Below are 23,303 nucleotides of genomic sequence, written 5' to 3' on the forward strand. Positions count from 1 at the left end.
CACATTTGCTGAGAAATGCACTGTTCCCAGTGGAGACTTTCATTTCGCTACTTAGAAATGAGGTTGACTGGAGTAGGTCAAAGCTTTGCTTGGGAATATTTGCCAAGGCTTAAGATTCTTTGCTTTAATCAGGAAGTAAAATAAGTGGATAAAAATAGAAAATAAACTTTTTTACATTTGAAAAAGACAAGATTATCTTAATTGCTAGAACTCTCGACAAACATTCACCCACTATGTCTTTTCAGTTTAAGCAAAGCAGAAGTCAAAATAAAATGAAAATGGCTCAGTTTATTAAAATTAATAATTTCCTTCAATCTTTGTTCATGGATGCATAATTCTCTATTAGCACCCAAATCCCTGGAGATCAACACAGGATTTTCTAGTGTTTATTAATAAAAATCATATTTCGAATAAAGTTGCAATTGTAAAGATGTGAAAATGGGTAGAATTTCTAGCGTGTTACAGGAAAACTAGTCCAGATGTTTAATTTTTGACATTTTGTGACATTCTCAAAATGATTCTTATTTCTGCATAGTATACACAGATAGGGGAATATTCTATTAAGAAAAACAAAAGGTATTTTTTATAGTGCACTTGAAAAATTAAAGTATCCTTCAGTCACACATAATCTTAACACTATTCACAGTTGGTGAGTATTATCTGCTGACATTAATACCTGATTAAGGGTACATTTTTTTTTCTATTGTTGCATATTTATAAACAAGTTACCAAAATTATAAAGCCATTGACATATTTGTAATAATTTATCTTTGTGTGTATATTCAGTGTAAGAATAAACATAATTTCATCAAAAAGGTGAAGCTGGGCACCGCCACTCCCAATTCAAATCGCTACTCAAAAACTCCTAATGAGCATGTATCAGGTGCACAGATCCACGTAATGAAAAAAGTTCATAAACAATATCCAGAGGAAAGAGCAGAAAAGGCAGCACTCACCGATACTTCAATGCAGCTTTATTCCATGTACAGAACAGGTACAAGTGGAGGGGGAGGGTGAGGAGAGGCAAACAACTCTGGACAATGGCAGGCCGTTTCGCGCTACTGCGCTTTAACGGCTCTAGTGCTGCCTTTTCTGCTCTTTCTTCTGGATAAACATAATTTCAATAACCTATACATATATCTCCTGTAGATTTATATCATAAAACCTCAAAGGTGGATAGCTTATATAGCTTTCATGCAGTCATCAATAGACCAAATTTAGCAAAAAATTAATCTTCCTGCAAAATCTATTAGGTATCCCATAATAGTAACACAGTCTTAAATATCTCTAACTTGTTATTTGATAACACTGTTTAATGGTCCATATTTTGAACATCTTTGATTTGGCATATAATTCCAGGAAGAAAGGAGATGCAAGCTGTCTCTGAAAACCCATGCTGCCCCATACAAATTTACATATATGTATCGGGGCTTCATATATGAATGGGGGTTCAGATGTGCAGATAGCGTGGCGCTTTTTTATACTAGCTGCTGAAATATTATCATTGGTGGCAAGTGGGGATAATCTTCTCTCTAATGCAATGAAGTTAAAAGCCTCACTTTCTACACCCTCTCATCCTCTCTGAAGCTTGTGCAATAGTTCCAGATGTACCAGTGAAGTGAGCATCATTAGCAGAGAGAAGCCAGGTATGGGAATGTACTTGGCCACTGTGTACCCACCCACAAAGCAGCATGTGCCCATGGTCGGCACCACCAGTGTTAGTTTGCATGCACACTCACTTCTGCCAGCATTTGCTCTAGGAAGCAAGCATTGTCCATCAGAATTACAAGTCCACAAAATGTCAAATGAGGGGGCATAATGGTGCATAAATGGGGAATCAAAGCCCCTTAATTTTCATTAAAAGATATTTTTTCAGGCAATACACCAATGAAAGGGACAGTGCTATTGTGCTGCCCTGAAAATAAAACAGTCTTGTATTATTTTTTTACTCAAAAAATGTGCTAGGGTTTTTTTTTGGGGCAGGTCTTATTCCCGGAGAAACATGGTTGTGGGTAGGTTAGCCGTCTCAAAAAAACCAGACCCCCCCATTCCCAGGAGAATCATACTTACCAGTACCCGGACATCTGTGTCAATCCCAAGTCCTCCAGCAATCTTCGACTGGCGCTCCCAGGAGGTATGCATCATTAGGTCCTATCCTGCTTTTGGACGACACTCACATACATCAGATCTCACATGCAATCACACATCAGATTGCACACATACACTCACCACATCTGATGATACTGATTGCTTCCAGCTAGCAGGGAACCTGGGATGCAATGCAGTGGAGCACGAGGACCTGCGGTGGAACGTATCAATTCATTCCACTTCAGGTCCTCCTGGCGTTCCACCACAGGTCCTCGCGCTCCACTGCACAGCATCCCAGGGTCCCCTGCCGGCCTTAAGTAATCGCTATCTCTGGATGTGATGAGTGTGTGTGCGATTTGATGTGTGTGGGTGTGAAATCTGATGTGTGTGCGATCTGATGTGTGTGGGTATGCATTCCACCGCAGGTCCTTGATGCGTTCCACTGCAGGTCCTCCTGTTCAGCAAATGGTGAGTATGATTGCGGGGTCTTCTGTCTCCTCTCTTTTGAGGGTGTCTGCTTACTATAATAAATTGTCCTGCAGTATTCTATAACTTTTTTAGCTGCATGGACTTGGGGTTGGGCTTATATTTAAGCCTAATGTCGAAAATGCTGAAAATTCCTTCTATGGCTTATTTTTGGGGACACATACTATTATACTCTTTATAGGGGCTATTTGATCTATAGCACTATAAAGTTCATTTAAAAGGCATTTCGGGTGACAAACTTCCTTTAATTCTAAGGCCATATCTTTATTTTAAATGATAAAATCTATATGATCAATCGCCCTCCTTGTGTTGTCACCATCTTTTATGGGATACTACTTGATATTTATGAACCTGTAGAACCCAGACTAGAATTTTAGTAAAAATGTTAAGCTCTACATTAAGCAGCACAATTTGTTATAATGGGCACATTTAAGGGAGGGGTTTCAATTCTGGCCTACAGACGAGAGTCATATAAGAATGTCCTCTTCCAGTCGTCTATTTTCTGATTATGCATGTTATAAAGAAGCGGCTCCAAAGACCAGACTGGCGGTAGCGAGCAGCAGAGGGGCCAGACAGGTATTCGGTGATATGAATAAATAGTTTTGTTTTGTTTTTTTTTAAAAAAAGAAAAAAAAACCTTGACAGCCATCTACAGTTTAAAAAAATGATGGCTTTATTGTTGCTATTTTGCTGAATCCACGCAAATCAAATTTACAAAACTCTGAATTCTCAAAAATGCAGTAAAATTATGTTCCACTTACCGTAAATATATTTGGAAGTGAAAACCAGGTGACTTTTTACAAGGATAAAATGTGAAGGAATCACCAATTAAAACCACAACATGTTTCTGGAAGGATGGATACTGCTCAAATGCATTGTGATTTATAATAATGTATTTTAATTGGTGATTCTTTCACAATTTATCACTTGGGTTTTCACTTCCAGTCAAGCGCTGCCGTATCTCTCTCTGGAGGATTTTCTTTCACATAAACTTCACTATAGGAGGTCTTGCATTATTGTGAAATAAGATATACTGTTTTAAAATGCATTATGCCAAATATACATGCAAGACCTCATTCAGACGTGCATGTTTGTGTCACGTGAAAAAAATGAACAATTTCCCTCACTGTTCTGGATCACATTTTCTTGTTCAGTGTAGCCATTTTTGCCTATAGGGCTTTTCTTTTATGGAAAAAAAAAGAATCTGGGCTGGTTCAACCCTGAGCAGCCTGTCCGGCAGGCATACTGCCATCCATATGTCTACTTTTTGCTAACCTATCAGATTTTAGTTATTAAGAATTACTAAGACATAGGAGACAGATGGAAGTGAACGCATATCACACTGCACAGTGTTTATTGTTGTTAGCATGGATACATATACTGTACTTCTGCATAAGAGCTTTATGTCAATAATAATTTAAATTTGTCATTATATGCAAAGTTCCACTTGAAATAAAACAACAAAAAATGTTAGGTGGACCCAAGAGTGAGGAGTAGTGATGAGCGGACTCACAGATACCAGACATCAGCGGATCCAACCTGGTTTAAAAAAAAAGCTTTGGGCCCGGAGTTGATCCCAGATATCTGGCTGGATGCCAGTTCCCATAAAAGTCTATGGGGACCCGAATCAGGAGCTTAAAACTGATAGTAGAAGGGATAGGGGGTTTGGAGCAGGCATGTTATACTTACCGTGTCTCCTGCGTGGCTCTAATGGTACTTTCAGGGCCTCTCATTAATCTCATACATATGCACTGCTTTCACTGCCCACCAGCAGCCCTACATCTCTGATTAGTTGCAGTCAGATGCGCCCTTACCCAATGTGAAAGCATGTTTGACTGCTTTCAATCATGAGGCACTGTGTGGGCATCTCTACTGTAAAACTAAATAAAAAAATTGTCAAAGTGTTCCCCCATATTATGAAACCCAGTCCACGTAGAGCGTACGACTACAGGCTGAAGCACCCAGCCGTGTGCTTATCTTGGCTGTGTATCAAAATAAGAGGGACTATACAGTATGTGGCTTTTTAAAAATATTTAAATAAATAATTTAAAAAACTGAAGTGCGGTCAACCCAATTTTGATACCAATCCCTGATAAAGTCAACAGCTGAGAGCTGGTATTCTCAGGCTGGGGAGACCCATGCTGATTGGTCCCCCAAGCCTAAAAATTGAAGCCTGCAGCCACCCAGGATTGTCACATCCATTATATGGGGACTGTTGGTGGGCGGGGGAGGCAGTGTATATGCATGAAGATAATGAGCAGCCCCAGAAGTAGAGTACAGCCGCGCAGAGACCAGTAAGTATGAAGCGCTTGGTTTATTCTTATATCTTTTTTTCCTTGATTTGTTTTTTTATAACCCAGATCATTACCCAGAGTTCCCTGAGAACTCCAGGCCCGGGGTCAATGCTTGGGTACTTTTGAACCAGCGCGGATCTGGACTTTTACAGTCCAGGTCTACCCATCACTAGTGAACAGATATGAAGTGTGCAGGCTATTGGTGTCTACAGTGTTCAGAGACCCATTTTAGTGCTTTATGGTCTATCCTATCATTGCATATGAAAACATTAGGCTAATAAGTCCCCTTAATACTTGTACCAGTCATTTCTGATGTAAAAAGCAGCATTGACACTACCAAATAATAAAGAATTCATGCAGTATTTATATCCTTATATCAGATATTACCGTTAGTATTCCTTAGGTTTTTATTTCAGGTAGTATCAGCATTTTCCAACCTAAAACCCATACAGTAAGTGCGCCTGCACTGTCAGTGTTGGTTGGAAAAGCCAGTTACCTGCGGGTTACTGCTCGCTGTATGCTTAATGTTGGGGCATTCTGCTACATTAAAGTATTATCAATAAGGTTCAGGATCAATACAAATACTTTAAATGTACATTCAGCATCCTGCTGTTAAATGCATTTTACACAATGTAGTGTATAAAATCTAGAGTTCATATCTATTATTCTTTCACAGTTTGCTAGCAACATGGGAACACTTAGGTTTTTATCCTAGCACTTATTTTAGATATTCTTTGCCTTTCCTCATCCAAAAGTTAAGAGAGTTGAGATTTATTTAGCCTAACCGCACATTACAATGATGACAAGAAAACTGCTCTTAACAGCGTACAGCACAGATTTTATTTATGTAGAATTTTTACGTCTCCTTATGAGTTGTGTGACATGTATTTCATCAATACGCTGCAGAATATCTATTTTGCAAAGGCTGGAGTGAAAAGAGAAGACATTTTTTATACTGAGAATTAAATGCAGATATCTCGGTGCTGTCATACCATAAATAAAGAAAATAATAATTTACAGAAGATGAAATCCAAAGTTTTTCTTCCTCTTGAAGATGGAACATCAACAAAGTTGCCATCAAATATAGTTTCTTCCAAGTTTATAAACTTGCACAATTCTAGAAAGTGACGACCTTCAAAGCTCATAGGTCATAGACTTTTCATTGTTCTTTCCAAACCCCCCCTAACGCAGAAGAATAATGTACCCTCAAGTACGGATTAGGAAAATCTGTTCGTCTGCTATGAAATATTGCTGTGTTGTGACCTTACTTGGCCTCGTATGCCTCTCTACAGTGCGCGTTGTGTAGGAAGCCAGGGAATTTCAGGTGAAACAGTCTGCCCTGGTTAGAAGATGATAGTACGTCAGTGCATCTAAGTAAAGGTGAAGCATTTTAAAAAATAAATGAAGCACTTTCACTACATGTCACGTATACAACCTCTGAATTGCACTGCAGCATATGTGAGCAAGAGGATTCATTCACTGAGCAACTCTAAATTACAGACAGTTTATCTGTATTGCACTATTCACTTTTGTAGTCTTTACTGGCCGCCCCTGTATCCTGCTTCTATGCTTAGATGCCCGACAGTAGGGTTCATAATCTGCCCAGGTACCTTCATATCAAATGAGTCATTTCTGGGTGAATTCAATTGTTTTATAGTGATGGTGCATTAAAATTATTGTGAAACGATTCTTCCTAGAAATCCTAATTTCATGATAAATGAGCAGTCTAAAGAGACTGCCGATCACCTATTGAACTAGCTAATGCACCAAAGCACTTGGAAAGAGCAGGGTAAAGCATCAGAATTGGCGCATCTAATGTGATGCGCTAATTCTGGGGCAGCTGTGGGCTGCAATTTTTAGGCTTGGAAGGGTTAAATAACCATGGCCCTTCCCGCAGATGTAACTGTTTGCTTTACCTTGGCTGGTCATGATCAATAGGGCGGAACCCCTGATTGTTTTTTTTATTTATTTAAATAATTTAGAAAAACAACATGCAATCCCCTCTAGTTTTTATAACCAGACAAGGTAAAGCTGACAGTGGGGGGTTGTATTCCACAGTTATCTGTTTTGCCTGGGCTGGTTATCAAAAACAAGCAGGAATATTCCATAGCCACATGTTTGCAGAGCAGCTGTCCCCATTTTGCTTTGTTTTGCAGCCCTCCGGCTCTTCCTACAACCATTTTAGAGACATCTTAGAACACAGAGGTTTGGGTCCCCATTGTTTTATATGAGGTTTGGGGGCTCAGGTTAAGTCCGGGTCTCACACGAAGCTTTTAACTAAAGTTTGGCCGAACAAGGCGTACCAGAACTTCCATGGGACTGCTCATCCCTAATCCCCACATTTAATCTATGTATTTAGTGATTAATCTCAGGCAGTAGCCATAGATTACCTAATATTGAAGAACAACATTGGTTCTTGATTACTTTTGCAATGGATGTGTACCAATAATGATATTTTTTTGACAAATTATTATTTATTTGGTCACATGTTTCTGTTAGTGTATATTCTGAGGGTCATCATATACTGATGTATTTTTTCCTTTTATTTATTACAATAGCACAGGACACTTTGGGCATTTTACTGCCCTTTTATGTTAAATTGTAATATTTTTAAGTGTGTTGCACTTTGAAGAAACTACTGTTTTATTGTCTCCTCTTTATTATCAATCAATTGTTCTTTCTGACAACAATTTACATTGTATCATCTTGGAATTGTTATAACTAATCATGTTTACATGCCATGATATTTTCTCCGTTGGCGGTGTCACCATCTTTCCGTATCAAGTGATCCCATTTTTAATATTTTTAATCAAGTTGACTGATTATATGTAATAAAGATCTTTGTTGTTTGACATTGCACATCATGCAGTGTCAATGATCTCTAGGACAGTCTCTACATGGTAATGGCAAAAACTGCCAGGCACCTGAGCATGCCGGCAGACCACACACTGGATACTCTGGTTGGGATGGCAAGTTCAACTCTAGGCAAAAGCTGTGCTTTTTAGCTTTTGTTAAAATTATCACTTTAATGGGCATCAGTCACCAGGTTTTTTTTCTCCAAGTCTGAAAGTGGTATAATATAGAGACACAGATCCTGATTCTAGAAATTTGTCACTTACTGATATGCTTGTTTTAGTTTTGATGAAAAGTTTTATTAGTAGAGATTATCCGTAAAGAACTAGTAAATCTGCTGCCATGTAATCTTCTATATTTGTTAGCTCTGTAAAACTCTGCCCCACTACTGATCAGCAGCTTTCTGCCTATGCACAGTGTACTCTGATAAAATTTCAATCGGTGCTGTGAGCAAAAGTTATACAGACCTCAGAATTCAGAGAACTTGTAGATCTGCAGCAGATAAAATAGTAATTTTATTAAAATGATAGCAAGAGGTCCAGAAAATAATGCATTACTGGAATCAGGGTTTATGTCCTTACATCATGCTGCTTTTAGATGGGGTAGAGAAAACTGGTGCTAGAATGTATTTAGGGCTGTGGCTTTTTTCATTTCATCAAGTTAAAATTGCATTAAGGCTGCTTTACTCGCAGTGACATCGCTAGCAATATCGCTAGCAAAAGAACACGCCCCCGTCATTCGTGCATCACGGGCAAATCGCTGCCTGTGGCGAACAATATCACCGGTATGTGTCACACATACTTATCCTTCTAACGACGGCGCTGTGGCCACCGAACAACCTTTTTTTTAAGGGGGCGGTTCGTTCGGTGTCACAGCAACATCATTCAGTGGGCCACCAATAGAAGCGGAGGGGCGGAGAGCAGCCGCATTCACATCATACCCATCTCGTTGCTGGAGGACGCAGGTACGTTGTTCTTCGTCGCTCCCGGGGTGTCACACGTAGCGATGTGTGCTGCCTCAGGAACGACGAACAACCTGCATCCTGAATGAGCAACAACATTTTGGAAATGAACGACGTGTAAACAATCAATGATTTGGTGAGTATTTGAGATCGTTAGCGATTGCTCGTAAGTGTTACATGCAAAGACGTCGCTAACGAGGCCGGATGTGCGTCCCGAATTCCGTGACCCCAGCGATATCTCGTTAGCGATGTCGTTGCATTTAAAGCGGCCTTTATTTTAGGAATTAAACATATGTCCAATAAGAAATAATTCCTTAGTGTTTTTTTGGATATATGGTATCTTGTGGTGGTTGGTACAAACTGTATAAGGCCTGAAACACACTTCCGCAGAAAACACGTGCGTGTCCCGCGGTCCATTTTTCGGGTCCGTGTTCCGTTTTGGATGTCCGTTTCTCCGGTACGTGTGACATCAGTGTGATGGCGTACTCTTGCCGTGCGTGCGTGTTGAATGTCCGTGTATGCATGAGATACCTATTCGTCATGTCCGTGTGGAGTCCGTGTGCAGTCCGTGTGTAGTCCCTGTGTTTTGAGCCATTTCACCATTAAAAAAAAACCAAAAAATGCACACGGACCGTATGGATAGCACACGTGCATGCTACGTGTCACGTACGTGCAGACACGGACCCATTGACTTTAGCGGGTCCATGTCTGCGTGATGCCGGCGAAACGTGGACATGTCATCGTGTAAAAAAACGCACACACGTACAAACCTCATGGATACACGTTCCGTGTGGCTTTACGTGTGTGTGCCTGTTACCATAGGGTAACATTGGTGCATGTGCGTTCGTGCCGACGGTACGTGTCAAAAAGTCCCAAACACGTAGCGGTGGCACGGATGTGTGTTGCAGGCCTAAGAGATGTACTTTCTGCTAGCACTAAGGTTATAATGAAGGCAAAGGAATAATGTTGAAGTCAGTTAATTTCACTTTATTGCAGTTTATATTTCTTTAGAAACAAACTTTTATGTGATTGCAAAGTTGCTAACTTGAGCACATTTGTGAAACAAAGAGTGCTGACTTGTTCATTCTGTAGGTCACAAACCTACAAACCTATTCATCAAGTCAACTACATCTGCTCTTTATTATGTAGCGGACAATGGCCATCAAATGACAACTTCATTTAAAAGGTTTCACATGCAAATTGTTTTCATTATAATCGATATGCATTGTAAAGGAAAGCTGCATTGTCAACAATGACCTGTGATATGTGCAGCTTCTAGTATTTCATCAGCAAATATTTATATATTAATCACAATTCTTGGCTTTCAGCGTAAAATTAGAATAAAGATTTGGAATTCTTATTTGTATCAATGTACAAAAATATTCTTGATTGCTTGACCTAAATAATGAGTGCAACATAAAATTGTTTTATCCCATCATTGATAATAGAAGTCATCCAATAAAAGAAGTCCTGTCTTTATGAATTCTGACTACAGGCTATGATCAGCAGATATATCTTCCCATTCAAGATTTAGCAGTGAATAAAAAAACTTTGAGAACTTTTCAGCTCTTTTTACTCGTCTGTTTTAGTGAACTGACAATGAAGAAAATGACAATTTCCAGTATTTCATTTATTTAATAATTTCTTGGAAGAATACCAGAGGGATGCCAGAATTGCCAGAATTGCATTATTTTCCTCCAAATATATGTATTTACTAAGGCTAGCGCCACACATCCGTGCCTCCGGTACGTGTTTGGCATTTTTTACACGTACCGGAGACACGGAGACACGTACAGCAATGCCACCCTATGGTAGCAGGCACACACACGTAAAACCACATGGAACATGTGTCCGTGTGCGTTTGTACGTGTGTGCGATTTTCAAAGCGCTGACATGTCCGTTTTTTCACCGGCAGCACGGGTGTCACACGGCCCGCACCCGTACCACACGGGTGTAGTGTGGATGTGGTCCCGTGTGACACGCGCCGGAGAAAACACACATGTCAGTGAAAAAAAACCAAAACATTAACTCACCTTCTCCAGCCCTCCTGTCTCTGCCGCTGCTGCCTCTTGCTGCCGACCGCCGCTCATTATTCTCATTGAATATTCACTTCACTGGCTGGCAGCAGCAGCAGCGGGGAGACGGGAGGGCTGGAGACCGAGGATCAGCACCATGGACAGCAGCGCGGACATCAGGAAGGACCAGGTGAGTATAATAATTACCGGTTCTACGTGTGCTATCGCGGATAGCACACGTAGAACACACGTGTCACGCACGTACCAGAGACACGTACTTACCTGCACGCAACACGCAGGGAAAATACGTGTCTCTCGGCACGTGCGTGAATTTCACGTGAGTCTGGCAGAAGCCTAAAACAGATAAGTTTGGAACGCTAACTGCTGAGCTTTAATCTTAGCAAATCTTCTATATAACGTTTAATCTTGCTTTATCAATTTCGATATTATCCCATACCTTTATTAAAAAGTTCATTTGTCGCTGCTGTCTTGCACCACCATGTTACTTCCCATGCTTTCTTCTCTGCTTCAGTGTCTGTAAATCAAAGAACTCTGATGCAAAGTACGTTCCCACATGCGCACAAGACATATGAAGATTTGGAGCTTTAATTTTAGGGCTCATTTTACTTTAAACACTCATCTATTTTGGATATGTTGGGTATATCTTTACATAGAAAATGATGTCCGATTAAGTTATTCATTATAATAACAGGAATTTTGAATTTAAACAATGTCATCTGAAAACAAGAAGGTCATGTTAGTAATGACACCTCACTTAAAACTGCTAGCTACAATGTAAAAGGTCATGTTCTGTGCAGCCTGCAATGTGTGCAATGTCCCGCCGATGTAATAATTTCTTGTTTCCTTGGTGGATTCCATTTCTAGTTCTGGAAATGTTACATATACATAAATGTTTTCTCTGTACATGTTCATTACATTCATTGTTGACCTTTGATCCCTGTTGCTCTTTCCCAGGTCGTCCCATCCCATCTACATCTTCGTCTAGCCTACTACCATCTGCACAACTGCCCAGCTCCCATAATCCTCCACCTGTAGGCTGCCAGATGCCACTGCTAGACAGCAATACTTCTCATCAGATCATGGACACTAACCCTGATGAGGAGTTTTCACCTAACTCATACCTGCTCAGAGCATGCGCAGGCTCACAGCAGCCTTCCAGTGGTAAGAACTTTCCGTTGAGCTCTAAGTGATATGTCAGTCGTTGTTCTTTGTTTTTGTCTGTTTCCAGAAATGTACTGAGATAATCCTCATCATGCACTGTGTATTTGGTGCACATGTGATGCATCTCTGCCATTCTCTCCACTGTATCATCATTCATTTTGACAAAAAATGTTTTGCAGAACAGAATTATGATTTATATTTGGGATATGTATAAAGTACAGGAAAATAAGGCTTAGGTTTCTCAATCTGATTTGCATTTTCATTGACTGCTTTTTCTGGAATATTTTTAAAATGCAGCATACAACATGCATTATGCAATGTAATCTACTTTTTATTAAATATATGACAGACCCCTGCCAAAGAGAGCAATGTATCAAATATAAATGGGTCATGCAAAGCACCATAGAGGAGATTAGACCTTTGATCTATTGGACAGGCACTTGTGTAAAAAGCAGAACAACATCAGAATTCTTTATGTATCTAAGTTAAAAGGAATCTGTCATCAGAATTTCACTCCCCAAAATATTTAAATGTGAATGTAGCATTTTCAAAGACAAGTTCACTTTAGTGGACAGTGTCAGGCAGCTGCTGCCAGGGCTGATAAAATAATGGGATGTATTAAAAGAGGTATAAGTGTTCATGAAAAATATATAGTTCTACCTCTGTACAAGTCACTAGTGCGACCGCACTTAGAATACTGTGTACAATTCTGGTCACCGATATATAAGAAGGACATAGCTGAACTGGAGAGGGTGCAGAGAAGAGCGACCAAGATTATTAGAGGAATGGGTGGGCTGCAATACCAAGACAGGTTATTAAACTTGGGGTTATTTAGTTTGGAAAAACGAAGGCTTAGGGGGGATCTAATCACAATGTATAAATATATGAGGGGACAGTACAGAGACCTTTCCAAAGATCTTTTTACACCTAGGCCTGCGACTGGAACACGGGGGCATCCGCTACGTCTTGAGGAAAGAAGGTTTAATCATAATCACAGACGAGGATTCTTTACTGTACGAGCAGTGAGACTATGGAACTCTCTGCCGCATGATGTTGTAATGAGTGATTCACTACTAACATTTAAGCAGAGCCTGGATGCTTTTCTTGAAAAATTTAATATAACCAGTTATGTATATTAGATTTTATGACAGGGTATTGATCCAGGGAACTAGTCTGATTGCCGGATGTGGAGTCAGGAAGGAAATTTTTTCCCCATTGGAACTTGTTTGCCACATTGGGTTTTTTTTGCCTTCCTCTGGATCAACATGTTAGGCTACGGGTTGAACTAGATGGACTTAGAGTCTCCCTTCAACCTTAAAAAACTATGATACTATGATACTATGATAAGTCTGGCAATACCTCGCTGCAATTCTTGCTCCATTAGGCTGGGGTCACACTTGCATGTGACTCACAAGAGGATTGCATCATATTGCACTGTCCAGACCGGCAGGCTTCTAGCCTCAAAGGAGTGGTCAAATTCATGTATTTCTATGCAGCTGACATGCTCCTCTCAGGAGAGACGCTGGCTTGTCCGGTCAGTGTGACTCCAGCCTTACTGAGAAATCAGGGTTTTAACTGATTTGCACATGAGGGTGTAAATCTGAAGCTTCTGTCACTTCAGCTCTATTTCCCATCAAGCACCACCTTATCCTGCTTGACTGATGGCTCTTTTGCCTGAATTTACACACCATAGATGCTGTCAGTCAGGCAGGACATGTATTTGAAAAAGTAACATGCATGTACAAATACTTTGGCTGATGAAATCCAGCTGACATTATTCCCTTTAACCCTTTTAATGAAAGCCTTTCTAGGCCTAACTGACTGACAGCAGCTTGATTTGACCACATTCTGACTTCTTTCTACTAAGGTATCTTGGATGGAGCCATCTTGTCTGTTCTTGGGCAGTCAGGTTGGGATGGACTTCTGCTTAGCATTCTGAATGTTGTTGATTTTAAGATTCCAAGCAAAGCTTGGCGCATCATTCAGGAAGGGCAGTGGAACCAGCATATTTCTCTAAAAGCATCTTTAATTTACTACTTTCCATGTTCTTTAAATACTTATTCAGTTTGAGAGTAAACAGTTTACTAGAAACCTGACAAAGAAAACAAGATATTACAGTCTGTTTTTGTTCCCATTTTTGTCAACCAATTTTTTTTTCATATTAGCATTTTTTTAACATTGTCTATTGACTCTATTGCCCTGGAATTCTTTCTTCAGTCTTGAAATTTTGTAAATCTGTTTCTGAAAATTATTGTTTTTCTCAATTCCTAAGTATCCTGGAAAAAAATTAGGAGACATTGAAAAAAGACAAATAACAAGAACATGGATATTTATTTTCTAGTTTAATACCATTTATTTTTATTCAACAGCAGACATTTTTCAATTTTTTTACATTATTGATATATTATAAATTGTGAAATAGAGCAGCCAAAACTATTAGAGTATATCAGTTGTTGAAAAGAATGGCTTGGGATGATCTGCCCATTGTGTGTGGCAACACCTTGCATTCTCTGTCTGCAAAATAATGAGCTTATTGTTCCCATCACAATCACAGAAACACTGTCAATGATAACATGTCAATGTTAACAAACAAAAATAGCAAGAAGTTAACTCATAATGTTAATTATAATTTTATGGTAATTTCATGATTAGCTAGAAACCACAACAATCCCAATTACTTAGTTGCTAAATTGATAGACTCCTGCACACTCTTTACAAAGTTGAATAGTAGTGGTCCACTGACATGCGCAATGTCCAATTAAAATGCTATTCTTGACTTTACTTTCATGGCAGTATTTTAAAGAGGTTGGCCACTACTATAAAAGTGATGGCCTGTCTTTAGAATAGGTCATTAATGTCTGATCAGCCAGGGTCCGACACCCTGCACCCTACTAATCAGATGTTCTCAGTCACAGCGGCAGCACCAAGTGGCCATAAATGCTCACTCCCGGAGCTTTTATATTGGGTATTGTACATCCACCTTCTATTGATTTGAATGGGAGGCAGATGTGCACTTCCCAGCCGCAGATGCTATCAGTTGATGGGGCAGCCCCGGAACTGAACATTTCTGACCGCCTGCTGCTGCCACCAGGACTGAGAACAGCTGATCCATGAGTGTGTCGGATGTTGGACCCTGGTTGATCAGACATTGATGACCTATACTATGAATGGGCCATCACTGTTAAAGTAGTGGCCGAGCTCTTTAAATGGTAAATGTCATTAAAAAAAAGTAGATTGCAAAGACAATTGTCAAGTACTTAATTTACCCCAAACTATTTTTAAGCCTGAAAAGTCACTTCAAAGTTCTGTTAAGAAGTCTTTTCTATCTCTAGTAGGTACAGGTTACAGGGAGTGGGGGAGTGACTCCTGATTTTCTGTCTGTCAAACTGCATAAAAGAGATGTACTTATAGTAAAGTGCATGCAAGCCATTGGACAATGGCATACACAATGAAAAGAGGGACATTTTCAGGACCAATAGTTTTGGCAGAATGTTCACTAAGAAAAAACACACTAAAAATGAATGGTTAGTTACAGACCATGAAAGTCAGGACAGTTCTTTGACTTATATGTTCCACCATGTTTCACTATTGCCTGCATATTTGTACTACTCTCCAGGCCTTTATCAAGCAAACTGCCTTCTATTACAGTCATATATTTCAATTTTTGACTCATCAGCACAAAGTATCTGATTCCATTTCTTTTACATCTCAGTTCCTACAGTTAGGTCCAGAAATATTTGGACAGTGACACAATTTTCGCGAGTTGGGCTCTGCATGCCACCACATTGGATTTGAAATGAAACCTCTACAACAGAATTCAAGTGCAGATTGTAACGTTTAATTTGAAGGTTTGAACAAAAATATATGATAGAAATTGTAGGAATTGTACACATTTCTTTACAAACACTCCACATTTTAGGAGGTCAAAAGTAATTGGACAAATAAACCAAACCCAAACAAAATATTTTTATTTTCAATATTTTGTTGCGAATCCTTTGGAGGCAATCACTGCCTTAAGTCTGGAACCCATGGACATCACCAAACGCTGGGTTTCCTCCTTCTTAATGCTTTGCCAGGCCTTTACAGCCGCATCCTTCAGGTCTTGCTTGTTTGTGGGTCTTTCCGTCTTAAGTCTGGATTTGAGCAAGTGAAATGCATGCTCAATTGGGTTAAGATCTGGTGATTGACTTGGCCATTGCAGAATGTTCCACTTTTTTGCACTCATGAACTCCTGGGTAGCTTTGGCTGTATGATTGGGGTCATTGTCCATCTGTACTATGAAGCGCCATCCGATCAACTTTGCGGCATTTGGCTGAATCTGGGCTGAAAGTATATCCCTGTACACTTCAGAATTCATCCGGCTACTCTTGTCTGCTGTTATGTCATCAATATACACAAGTGACCCAGTGCCATTGAAAGCCATGCATGCCCATGCCATCACGTTGCCTCCACCATGTTTTACAGAGGATGTGGTGTGCCTTGGATCATGTGCTGTTCCCTTTCTTCTCCAAACTTTTTTCTTCCCATCATTCTGATCTTTGTCTCATCTGTCCATAGAATACTTTTCCAGAACTGAGCTGGCTTCATGAGGTGTTGTTCAGCAAATTTAACTCTGGCCTGTCTATTTTTGGAATTGATGAATGGTTTGCATCTAGATGTGAACCCTTTGTATTTACTTTCATGGAGTCTTCTCTTTACTGTTGACTTAGAGACAGATACACCTACTTCACTGCGAGTGTTCTTGACTTCAGTTGATGTTGTGAACAGGTTCGTCTTCACCAAAGAAAGTATGCGGCGATCATCCACCACTGTTGTCATCCGTGGACGCCCAGGCCTTTTTGAGTTCCCAAGCTCACCAGTCAATTCCTTTTTTCTCAGAATGTACCCGACTGTTGATTTTGCTACTCCAAGCATGTCTGCTATCTCTCTGATGTTTTTTTTCTTTTTTTTCAGCCTCAGGATGTTCTGCTTCACCTCAATTGAGAGTTCCTTAGACCGCATGTTGTCTGGTCACAGCAACAGCTTCCAAATGCAAAACCACACACCTGTAATCAACCCCAGACCTTTTAACTACTTCATTGATTACAGGTTAACGTGGGAGATGCCTTCAGAGTTAATTGCAGCCCTTAGAGTCCCTTGTCCAATTACTTTTGGTCCCTTCAAAAAGAGGAGGCTATGCATTACAGAGCTATGATTCCTAAACCCTTTCTCCGATTTGCATGTGAAAACTCTCATATTGCAGCTGGGAGTGTGCACTTTCAGCCCATATTATATATATAATTGTATTTCTGAACATGTTTTTGTAAACAGCTAAAATAACAAAACTTGTGTCACTGTCCAAATATTTCTGGCCCTTACTGTATGTTTTTTTCCATAGGAAAGTCTTTTAGCCTGGTTTTCATGATAAATGCTTGATTTTTTGGCTGCAATTTTTCCATAAAGACAACTTTTGGACAGACTTCTCCAAATGGTAGATGGATGTAGCTTTTACCCATTAAGATTATGGCATTACTTGACATTTTAGGATTTCAAAAGGGAAATGAGCATGATGTGTCTTTCATCTACAACACTATTTACTTGGATGACTATTGTGTCTGTAGTTCTCAACATTGCACATTTCTTGGTGCTTCTTCAAAAAGTGCTTGAAAGTACATCTTGAATGCTTTTAAATATTTGGCTGGGAGAGACCTTGCTTGTGCAGTATAACAACTTAGTGTTTTGTTGCTGCGCTTAGTGTTGCCAGTGTTTGATATGTCTTCATTTCACTTTTGTGGCAGAGGTTGGCTGTGTTGCACCCAGCTTTCAGCTGCCTTTATAAGTTCAAAGATGTGATTGTTATCAAGTTTTATAAAATTGGTTACTCATACACCTTGCTTTAATCCTATGAAATTCCTGACTTTGTGGAAGAATTTATGCTCTTTTGAAGGTAAAAGGCGGTCACACCAAATATTGATTTGATTTAGATTCTGATTATCCACTTTGCATTTTGTTAATTTCTAAAAGTAATATAGTAAAATTTCTATTTTTAACCCCTTAACGACCTTTGACGTACTGAGTACGTCATGGTGACATGGTGCTTAGCGACCCATGACGTACTCAGTACGTCATGGCGAAATCGCGGTCCCGGAGCCCCGGGGAGTGAAAATTGTTTAATTAAACGGTAGATTCGGGAAGGAGGGGACCTCTGCCTGACCTCAGGAGGGGTGGTGCCTCCTCCCCGAACCTACAGAGGCTGTGATTGGCTGACGAACGCCGCTCAGCCAATTACAGCCACTGTAATGTTCCAGCCATTGAAAATGGCTGGAACATTGAAATCCAGCCCTGATCAGTGCTGCTGTAGCACTGGCCATTGGCTGGAGCTGGGTGATCGATGCTTCACGCGCCCCCAGCTCTGATTGGAGAGACCGGTCTTGTGACCGCTCTCTCCAATCAATGTGGATCTGCGGCCTGTGACCGTCCCTGGAAGCCGAGGAGAGCGGTAAGTTGCTGTCCCCGCCACCCGCCCCTGTCCCCGATTGCCCCGCCGCTGCTCCCGATCCACCGCTGTCCCCGCCGCTGTCTCCGATCGCCCCGCCGCTGCTCCCGATCCACCGCTGTCCCCGGCGCCATGCTCCCGCTCCACCGCTGTCCCCGGCTCCATGCTCCCGCTCCACCGCTGTCCCCGCCGGTGCTCCCGATGCACCGCTGTCCCCGCCGCTGTGTCCGATCGCCCCGCCGCTGCACGCGCTCCACCGCTGTCCCCGCCGCTGCTCCCGATGCACCGCTGTCCCCGCCGCTGTCTCCGATCGCCCCGCCGCTGCACGCGCTCCACCGCTGTCCCCGCCGCTGCTCCCGATGCACCGCTGTCCCCGCCGCTGTGTCCGATCGCCCCGCCGCTGCACGCGCTCCACCGCTGTCCCCGCCGCTGCTCCCGATGCACCGCTGTCCCCGCCGCTGTCTCCGATCGCCCCGCCGCTGCACGCGCTCCACCGCTGTCCCCGCCGCTGCTCCCGATGCACCGCTGTCCCCGCCGCTGTCTCCGATCGCCCCGCCGCTGCTCCCGCTCCACCGCTGTCACCGGCGCCATGCTCCCGATCCACCGCTGTCCCCGGCGCCATGCTCCCGATCCACCGCTGTCCCCGCCGCTGTGTCCGATCGCCCCGCCGCTGCACGCGCTCCACCGCTGTCCCCGGCGCCATGCTCCCGATCCACCGCTGTCCCCGCCGCCATGCTCCCACTCCACCGCTGTCCCCGCCGCCATGCTCCCGCTCCACCGCTGTCCCCGCCGCTCCCGATCCACCGCTGTCCCCGCCGCCGCTCCCGATCCACCGCTGTCCCCACCGCCGCTCCCGATCCACCACTGTCCCCGCCGCCGCTCCCGATCCACCGCTGTCCCCGCCGCCGCTCCCGATCCACCGCTGTCCCCGCCGCCATGCTCGCCACTGTCCCCGCCACCGTCGCACCCACCTTTTTCAGCCGCTGCTGCCCCCGAATCGGCCCCCACTGTTCCCGATCGGCGGCCGCCGCCTCCTTCATCGGCTGCCCCTTCTCCATCGCCACACCTCCTATCCCTCCATGTGCTGCAAGCCACCCTCCCCCCACGTGGGGGGAGGGTGGCTTGCAGCACATGTGGGGGGAGGGTGGCTGGCTTGCAGCACATGTGGGGGGAGGGTGGCTGGCTTGCAGCACATGTGATGCAAGCCACCCTCCCCCCACATGTGCTGCAAGCCACCCTCCCCCTACATGTGCTGCAAGCCACCCTCCCCCTACATGTGCTGCAAGCCACCCTCCCCCCGGGGCCCCCCCTCCTCCATGTGCCATCTCTCTCTCCCATCAGACTCTGCCCCCCTCCCTGATCTGCTGCCTGCTCTCTCCCATTTTCCATCTACTGCCCCCTTGCAGCACATGTGGGGGGAGGGTGGCTGGCTTGCAGCACATGTGGGGGGAGGGTGGCTGGCTTGCAGCACATGTGATGCAAGCCACCCTCCCCCCACATGTGCTGCAAGCCACCCTCCCCCTACATGTGCTGCAAGCCACCCTCCCCCTACATGTGCTGCAAGCCACCCTCCCCCCGGGGCCCCCCCTCCTCCATGTGCCATCTCTCTCTCCCATCAGACTCTGCCCCCCTCCCTGATCTGCTGCCTGCTCTCTCCCATTTTCCATCTACTGCCCCCTCTCACCCTCCTCGATCTGTTGCCTCCTTCATCTGCTGCCTCTTCTGTCTGCTGTGATCCTGCTGCCTAGATCCATCCTGTAAGGTAGGTATCCCCATATCACCTCCCCCCCCCCCATCCTCCATCCGCTGCGCCATTTCCCATCCATCCGCTGCGCCATTTCCCATCATCCATCCGCTGCGCCCTTTCCCATCCTCCGCCGCTCCTCCACCCGCTGCGCCCTTTCCCATCTTCCATCCGCTGCGCCCTTTCTCATCTGCCGCCCCGCCCTCTCGCATCGCATTATCCAGCGCAGTTGCTCGCTTCCAGACTGCAGTGGATGATGCGATGCGAGACTCGTGCATTGCTCTCACGTTTGGCACTGGTCTTAGTGGCAGGCGCTCATTTTTATTTTTTTTTTTACTGATGTCTGTATTTTTTATTTCGCCAAACTAATTTTTTTTGTATGGGGGGGTCTAGTTTCCAAAATGGGATCACATGTGGGGGAGCTCCATTGTTTAGGCACCTCAGGGGGTCTCCAAATGAAACATGGCGTCTGCTAATAATTCCAATCAATTTTACTGTGAAATGGCGCTCCTTCTCTTCTGAGCCCCGCCGTACGCCCAAACAATTGATTTCCACCACATATGAGGTATCTGTGTACTCAGGAGAAATTGCACAATACATTTTATGGTGCATTTTTTCCTGATACCCTTGTGGAAAAAAAAGCTACCTGTTTGAAAAAACAATTTTGTGGAAAAAAAAAGAATAAAATATTTTCACGGCTGAACATTACAAACGTTTGTGAAGCCTCCAGGGGTTCAAAGTGCTCACTAAACAGGTAGATAAATTCCATGAGGGGTCTAGTTTCCAAAATGGGGTCAATTGTGGGGGAGCTCCATTGTTTAGGCACTTCAGGGGGGGTCTCCAAACGCAACATGGCGTCCGCTAATAATTCCAACCAATTTTGCTGTGAAATGGCGCGCCTTGCCTTCCGAGTCCTGCCGTGCGCCCAAACATTTGATTTCCACCACATATGGGGTATCTGCGTACTCAGGAGAAAATGCACAATACATTTTATGGTGCATTTTTTCCTGATACCCTTGTGATAAAAAAGCTACCTGGTTGAAGCAACAGTTTTGTGGTAAAAAATTTTTTTTTTCTTTTCACAGCTCAACGTTATAAACTTCTGTGAAGCCCCCAGGGGTTCAAAGTGCACATCAAACATCTAGAAAAAATATTTGAGGGCTCTAGTTTCCAAAATGGGGTCACTTATGGGGGAGCTCCATTGTTTAGGCACCTCGGGGAGTCTTCAAACCCGACATGGCGTCCGCTAATGAGTGCAGCTAATTTTGCACTCAAAAATTCAAATGGCGCTCCTTGCCTTCCGAGTCCTGCTGTGTGCCCAAACATTTGATTACCACCACATATGGGGTATCTGCGTACTCAGGAGAAAATGTACAATACATTTTATGGTGCATTTTTTCCTGATACCCTTGTGATAAAAAAAGCTACCTGGTTGAAGCAACAGTTTTGTGGAAAAAATTTTTTTTTTCTTTTCACGGCTCAACGTTATAAACTTCTGTGAAGCCCCCAGGGGTTCAAAGTGCACATCAAACATCTAGAAAAAATATTTGAGGGCTCTAGTTTCCAAAATGGGGTCATTTGTGGGGGAGCTCCATTGTTTAGGCACCTCAGGGAGTCTTCAAACCCGACATGGTGTCCGCTAATGAGTGCAGCTAATTTTGCACTCAAAAATTCAAATGGCGCTCCTTGCCTTCCGAGTCCAGCTGTGTGCCCAAACATTTGATTACCACCACATATGGGTACTCATGTATGTGAGTATGCGTACTCAGGAGAAAATGCACGATACATTTTATGATGCATTTTTCCTGATACCCTTGTGAAAATACTAATTTTTATGGCTAAAGTAACATTTTTGTGTTAAAAAAGTAAAATTTTCATTTTTTCGTCTACATTGCTTTGGTTGCTGTGAAGCTCCTAAAGGGTTAATAAACTTCTTGGATGTGGTTTTGAGCAGAGTGAGGGGTGCAGATTTTAGAATTGGGTCACTTTTGGGTATTTTCTGTCGCCTAGGTTTCTCAAATCACTCCAAATGTGATGTGGTACCTAAAAAATTTTTTTTTGTAAATTTTGTTGGAAAAATGATAAATTGGTGATGAACTTTGAACCCTTCTAACTTCCTAACGGAATTTATTTTTTTTTTCAAAAATTGCGCTGGTGTAAAGTAGACATGTGGGAAATGTTATTTAGTAACTTTTTTTGTGTGACATATCTCTCAGATTTAAGGGCATAAAATTTCAAATTTTGAAAATTGCAAAATTTTCAAAATTTTCGCCAAATTTCCGAAATTTTCACAAATAAACGCAAAACATATCGGCCTAAATTTACCACTGACATGAAGTACAATATGTCACGAAAAAACAATCTCAGAATCGCCAGGATCCGTTGAAGTGTTCCAGAGTTATAACCTGTCAAAGTGACACTGGTCAAAATTGCAAAAAATGGCCGGGTCTTTAAGGTGAAAACAGGCTGAAGGGGTTAAAAGCATTCTTACTTTTAAACACCTTCCTAAAACTCTTGCACAGTACTGTATTAATATATTTTTCAGGAAAAAAATCTAAAATATTAAAGGACATAAGAGTTCTGTGACCTACATAATAGTACTTGGCCAGTGGACAACATGTTAGTGGATAAGTCATTATAATTTCTAGATTATATTTGTAATTTTATCCTCATTTCATTAGCATCATAAATTAAGATTCTACCTTCGACATCTTTATGTTTGCGAACTAACTAGAAATAGAAAACAAAATGTTCTTTTTAATTTTGAGGATTCTGCGCAAGTCATCAGCAATTAGTAAGTTCTATCCTGCTGCATTGCCCTCACATGTATGGAAATGTCTTATGAACTTGGATACACTTGACAAGTTCCTCAAGAAAAAAATCACTACTAGTATTGTCTTGTCGCAAAAGTGAAAAATTATTGACAATACTGTTGTGACATTAGGAGACACATACTTGAGATGACAACATTACCATAATTTTATAGGCAGACACCTTACATTGAGCTTGGGACGTCAAATAATATATGATTCATTCACCCCAGCACAGACTGGGCAGCATGGTATTTTTCAGTCATCGTAAGCAGAGTTACTAGTCAAATTTTCACACTCTTTCCTCACCCTGTTTGTAAGAAACATGTTTTTTCCCCATCCTATCTGACCTCCAAGTAATATTGGAGATTTGACCAATGTGCTTCACAATTTTT

The 23,303-nt window shown here is 42.4% G+C and overlaps 1 protein-coding gene across 6 annotated transcripts in view; it reads left to right on the forward strand.

The window, feature by feature from the left end:
* The window catches only part of TENM2 (teneurin transmembrane protein 2), a 4,009,156-nt gene that overhangs the window by 720,857 nt on the left and 3,264,996 nt on the right, over window positions 1-23,303 (forward strand). For 4 of the 6 annotated variants that reach the window (XM_075344552.1, XM_075344547.1, XM_075344548.1 and 1 more), the window contains exon 3: window positions 11,673-11,879. The exons of the other annotated variants lie outside the window; for them this stretch is intronic. In XM_075344552.1, the coding sequence (XP_075200667.1) occupies window positions 11,673-11,879 (207 nt within the window). The remainder of the gene's footprint in view (window positions 1-11,672; window positions 11,880-23,303) is intronic. 6 annotated transcript variants of the gene reach the window in all.

This window comes from Anomaloglossus baeobatrachus, chromosome 4 (assembly GCF_048569485.1).
Source record: "Anomaloglossus baeobatrachus isolate aAnoBae1 chromosome 4, aAnoBae1.hap1, whole genome shotgun sequence".
NCBI lineage: Eukaryota > Metazoa > Chordata > Amphibia > Anura > Aromobatidae > Anomaloglossus > Anomaloglossus baeobatrachus.